Source organism: Eimeria acervulina, genomic scaffold (assembly GCF_000499425.1).
Source record: "Eimeria acervulina Houghton genomic scaffold, Eah_scaff1711, whole genome shotgun sequence".
Lineage (NCBI taxonomy): Eukaryota > Apicomplexa > Conoidasida > Eucoccidiorida > Eimeriidae > Eimeria > Eimeria acervulina.
In genome coordinates, this window is record NW_013548992.1 from 1 (window position 1) to 5,917 (window position 5,917).

Here is a 5,917-nt window from a genome sequence, read left to right on the forward strand (position 1 = left end):
TATATATATATCTTTTAAAGATATATTTACGTATATATATATATATATATATATATATATATTCGTGACTCGCTGTGTCTCTGTCTCCTTCTTTGTCTTTGTCTTCAAGGGCCTTCTCTTTCTTTGTATCTGCGTCGCTGTCTCCTTGCCTGCATCTGTCTCCTCTCTGTGTGTCTCTCTCGCACTGTCTCTGCCTCTCGCTTCCTGTCTCTCTATCTGTCTCTCTATCTGTCTCTCTATCTGTCTCCTTTTCTGTCTCTTTGTCTGTCTCCTCATCTGTCTCCGTCGGCCTCTCTATCTGTCTTTATCTGTCTCTTTGTTCGTCTCTGTGTGTGTTTCTATTTGTCTCTTTTGCTGTCTCCTTATCTATATTTTCATCCATATCCTTTTCTGTCTCTTTGTCTGTCTCTTTATTTGTCTCTCCTCCTGTCTCTTTTTGTATATCAATCCCCTTGTCTACGTCTTTCTCTTTTCTTTATCTGTCTCTTTATCTGTCTCTTTATCTGTCTCTGCCTGTCTCTCTCTGTCTCCTTGTGTGTCTCTGTCCTGCTGCCGCTGAGGAGACAGAGACATTAGGAGACAGAGACAAGGAGATGTAAACGCTGTCTCCTTTGTTCTTCTGTATTCCTCTTCTCTACTTTTTAGATATTTTTTGTTTGTCTTGTTGCGGTGTCTCTCTCTCCTCATATCTGCTTTGAGCTCAGCTGTATCTGTACACTGCCTGTCTGCTGTCTGCTGTCTGCTGTCTCCTATCTCCTCTACCCTGCCTCTTCTCTCTATTGTCTCCTTCCTTCTGTCTGTCTACTGTCTCTTATCTCTTTCATACGGTCTGCTCTCTCCTTTCTGCTGTCTCCTCTCTGCTGTCTCCTCTCTGCCGTCTCCTCTCTGCTGTCTCCCACCGCCTTCTACTGTCTCCTTTCTACTGTCTCTTGTCTCCTTTTCGCTGTCTCCTTTTGCACTCTCTGCTGTGTCCTCTCTGTCTCTTGTCTACTGTCTCTTGTCTATTGTCTCCTGCCTCTCGTCTTTTGTCTCTTATCTCCTACCCCTTGTTTTTTATCTTTTCTTTATTTTGTCTACTGTCTCCTGTCTCCTTAATGCAGGACCTCAGCACTGCGCGCCCCCCTGAAGAAATAGAAGAGCTGTTGGCTCTGCCTGAAGAAGTCAAACGAACGTAAGACAATTAAACACACACAAATCTACTGTCTCCTTTTTGTTGTCTCCTGTCTCCTCTTCTTGCCCCGCTGATATTTGCCTGTCTCCTTCTCTCTCCTTTTGTCTCCTTTTGTCTCCTTTTGTCTCAATCTATCTCCTTCTGCCTCCTCCTGCTTTCTTTTGTCTCTATCTGTCTCCTTTTGTCTTCTTTTGTCTCTATCTGTGTCCTTTTGTCTCTGTTTGTCTCTTTTTGTCTCTATCTGTCTCCTCTTGTCTTCTTGTGTCTCCTTGAGTCTCTTCAGGTGTCACGTTGTGGGTTGGAGCGCCGTCTCCGGCTCCGGAGTAGTTGAGGTGCAGCAGTGGCTTGCTAGTGCTGCTGCTGCTGCTGCTGCTGCTGCTGCTGCTGGGGGTTCGGCCCCCAACAGTTGCTGGCGTTACTGCTCTAGGGGGCCTGCGCGGAGAGACAGAAGAGACAGGAGTGCTGCTGCTGATGCATTCAGCTTTAATAGCTTAGGGGAAGGAGACAGTTGTTCTGCTGCTGATGCTGCTGCATGCAGCAGCAGCAGCAGCAGCAAAGGGAGCAGACAGCAACTGCTACGCGCCGCTCCCGAAACACCCAGCTGTCCCCCCTCGCCTCCTGCTGTACGTCGTGGCTGTCTTAGGTGTCTCTCTTGTCTATCTTCTGTCTCCTGTCTCTCTTTTATATGTCTTCTACCTCGTGTCTCTTCCTTGTCTTTCTTTGCTAGCTGTGTCCTGTCTCCCTTCTGTCCCCTGTCTCTCTTGTTTGTGTCTTGTGTCTCTGCCGTCTCTCTCTTCTGTCTCTTCTATCTTTGCCTCGCTTGCGCCTCCTTTGGCTCTCCCCCCTCTCCTTTATCTCTTTTGTCTCTTTCTTGTCTCTCTCTCCTTTATCTTTGTTGCCTCTCTACTGTCTGTCTCCTTTATCATCTTGTGTCTCTTTTTTGTCTCCCTATGTTATCTCCTTGTGTCTCTTGTATCTATCTCTTTTACTTCGTTTGTCTCCTTCTTGTCTCCCTCCTGTGTCTCTTTCTATATCTCTTTTGTTTATCTCCTTTATTTCTTTTATCTCTTTCTTACACTCAGCGCTGCTGCAGCAAACAGCAGAAGAGACACCGAGCAGCGGAGACACCGCAGCAGCTTCTTTGTGTGTCTCCGCAGGCCCTGGGCCCCACACTTGCAGCGCAGCCAGGTGTCTGTACACCCCAGAGACCCTTTGCTGCTTCCCCGCTGCTGTCAGCTGCAGCGCCAATCTGTTCTGTCTCAGCTTCTGTGCCGCTGTCTCCACACTCGTTGCAGCAGGAGACAAGAGACTCAAGCACAGCAGCAGCAGCACCAGTAGTAGCAAAAACAACTAAAGACACGCAGCAGCTGCCGCTGCACCTGCAGATAGAGCAGCTGCAGCAGCAGCATCAGCTGCTGCATCAACAGCAGCTGCAGCTGCAGCAACAGCGGCAGCAACAGCAACAGCAGCAACAGCATCAGCAGGTGCAGCCGCAGCAACAGCAGCTGCAGCAACAGCCGCTGCAGCAACAGCAGCTGCAGCAACAGCACCAGCAGCTGCAGCAACAGCACGAGCAGGTGCAGCTGCAGCAGCAGCAGCTGCAGCAGCAGCATGTGCAGCAGCAGCAGCTGCATGGTGAGCCAGGGGAGACAGGCAAGGAGATGCTTGGCCGTGTCTCCCTTTTAGATGGCCTCTAGGGCTTTTGTTTTTGCTATTAGCAGACGCCGCCTGTTTAGTGCTTGGTGTCTCTAATGAAGGAGACAGTAGCAGACAAAGGAGACAGAAATAAACAAAACAGTTCGCCCCGCTGCAGGGAGACCAGAGACAGCCTAAACATCCTCTATTTGACAGATATATCTTGCAGTTACAAACGGAGACAGGCGTCTCCTGCTGAGGTGTATGTACACCTCAGCACCAGACACGCAGGTGTGCATATACACCCCACACCCAAACGCAACTACTGGCAAACTGATACAAATAAAATAAGGCAGAGAGAGGCAGAAGCGGCCCCTAGCCAATATACACTCCCTCGCCTTATCTGCGGTGTACATGCACCTTATCTGCGGTGTACATGCACCTTATCTGCGGTGTGCATACACCTTATCTGCGGTGTGCATACATTTCTATCTACGGTGTACATACACCTTAATCTGCGGTGTACGTACACCTGAATATATGACTTACACTCGCCTTAATCGGCTGTGTACATACGCCTGAATCGGCAGTATACATACATCTGAATCTGCGGTGTACGTACACCTGAATCTGCGGTGTATATACGCCACTATCTGCGGTGTACATACACCTGAATGTGCGGTGTATGTACACGTGAACATACGGTGTATGTACACCTGACTCTGGGGTGTACGTACACCTGAATCTGCGGTTTACATCCTTAAAGGCTTTCGCCTGGCCTTCATCGCTTCGCGGGCCCTCTGAGCTGCCAAGGGGACACTCTTCTTCGCCTTGTCTTCCCCTGAAAAGAGACAAACAAATGCAACAAAGGGGACAGATAAGACAAAAGAGACAAACGCAACAAACGAGACAGATAAGACAAAAGAGACAAAGGAGACACTCCAACAGTTGGCTCGTCATAGATAGAGATAAAACCTGCTCCTGCTCTGCGAGTGCTTCTGCGGTGTATATGTGCCTCTTGTGTCTGTGTGTCTCTATTATTTCTGTCTCTTCGCTTCTTTCTATCTATCTCCCCTGTCTGTATGTCTCCCTTATTTGTGTGTCTCCTCTGCATGCATTTCTCTTATTTTTGTCTCCCCTTGATTTATGTATCTCATTTACTCATGTATCTCTTTTATTTGAGTGTCTCCTTTATTTGAGTGTCTCCTTTATTGGTGTATCTCCTTTATTTATGTATCTCTTTTATTTGGGTGTTTCATTTATTTGAGTGTCTCCTTTATTTGAGTGTCTCCTTTATTAGTGTCTCTCCTTATTTGAGTGTCTCCTTTATTTGTGAGTCTCCTTATTTGAGTGTCTCCTTCTCCTGTGTCTGTCTGTCCCTTTGAATCTCTAAAGAGAGACACACCTGCAGCATGAGACGCCGAAGCTGCTGCAGCATCTTGCTGCCCTGCTGTCTGCTGCTGGTCGTCTACCCCTACACCGCTGTCTTCCTGAGTAATACTCATTTGCTGCATTTGCTGCTCCAGCTGCTGCTGCTGCTGCTGCGGTTCCCGTTGCTTCTGCTGTTCCCACAGGGCCTTTCTCTCCGCCTCTGCTGCAGCTTCTTTTTCTGCAGCAGCTGCTGCTGCTGTTGCAGCAGCTTCTGCTGCTGCAGCTTTTGCTGCTTCTGCTGCTGCTGCTGCTGCAGCTCTTTTGTATTGTTCTCTTTGTTGCTGCAGCCTTTTAACTTCCGGTGTCTGCTCAAGTATAGAAGGAGCCCTACTCTGTCTCCAGCCTGCAAGTTGGTTAGCTGCGAGCTGTTTCTCTGCTTCAATAACTTTCTTAGTTAGCTGATTCTTCTTCTGATTAGAAGAAGAACCTTTATAAGAGGCATCTACACATAAAGAAAGGCCCCGCAGCAGCTGCTGCTTCCGCGGGCGAGGCAGCTGCTGCTGCTGCACTCGGGGGGCCCCAATACAAATTCGTGCAGAGAGCGGCCAGTGATCTGAAAGTTCTTCGCCGTAGTGTTGTGCTATTATATCCATTCCTAGACAGAGATAAAAGAAAATAAATAAATAAATTAATTAATTAATTAATTAAATTAAATAAATAAATAAGCAAATAAATCAGTCAATCAATCAATGGGCATGCATGCAAGAATTAACAAACACAAAAAAAACAAAAAAGAAATAAACAAATAAACGAATAACTGTGCATGCATGTAATAATAAACAAACCATGAAAATCCTATCATATGCATATATATATATATATATATGTACTTATATGAACGGATACATATAAATAAACTTATTCATATAAACAATTATATATATATATTATTATTACTCACCTAAGCAGTGAATTTATTGAAAAGTGACAGCTAAACCTTCTTTTAAGACAGGGATATCCATATCATTATATATATATATATATATATATATATATATATATAGCGTACGTATATACATATATATATGTATATATATGCGCAGATAGATATATTTATATGAATGTATACCTCTAAATAAACTTATTGATATATACATAATTATAAATATATATTATTACTTACCTAAGCAATGTATTTGTTGAAAAGTAACAGCTAGACCCCCTTCTTTTAAGACAGGGATATCCATGTCTTCGAACTCAGGGCCTACAACTTCTTCAGGGGGAAATTTTTCTACTAAGTTCAGCACTTCGTCCCCCGTTAAATATACACCGTCAACGCCAAATAAATAGTCTACGCGGCCTGATCATAAACATCAATTCATCAATGTATTCTTCTAGATATACTCATTATTCTATGCATTCATATATATATATATATATATATATATATTTATATGTGTATATGTATATATATACAAACATATATACACATACCTACAAGTACATATATACATATATATAGACTTACATATGTATATGTATATATATACAAACATATATACACATACCTACAAGTATATATATATATATATACATACATATATGTGTATGTATATTCACATAAATATCTGCATATATACGCACATCTGAATATATTTACATATAGATATGCATATGCATATATATATATATATATATATGTTTGTGTTAATACCTTTGAATGGCCAGGGGAAGAGGCTG

At 44.0% G+C, this 5,917-nt stretch overlaps 2 protein-coding genes across 2 annotated transcripts; one reads left to right on the forward strand and one right to left on the reverse strand.

Annotated features, from left to right (window-relative positions):
- Positions 1-2,121: 2,121 nt before the first annotated feature.
- On the forward strand, positions 2,122-2,868 carry EAH_00062450 (hypothetical protein; the record flags this gene model as incomplete). The annotated part of the gene is made up of 2 exons (XM_013393244.1): positions 2,122-2,143; positions 2,408-2,868. 2 exons carry the CDS (start codon positions 2,122-2,124, stop codon positions 2,866-2,868), a joined length of 483 nt encoding a protein of 160 aa, XP_013248698.1.
- Positions 2,869-3,558: 690 nt separating this feature from the next.
- On the reverse strand, positions 3,559-4,830 carry EAH_00062460 (endonuclease/exonuclease/phosphatase domain-containing protein, putative; the record flags this gene model as incomplete). Its single annotated transcript, XM_013393245.1, has 2 exons — positions 3,559-3,647; positions 4,212-4,830. 2 exons carry the CDS (start codon positions 4,828-4,830, stop codon positions 3,559-3,561), a joined length of 708 nt encoding a protein of 235 aa, XP_013248699.1.
- Between the last annotated feature and the right edge of the window lie 1,087 nt (positions 4,831-5,917).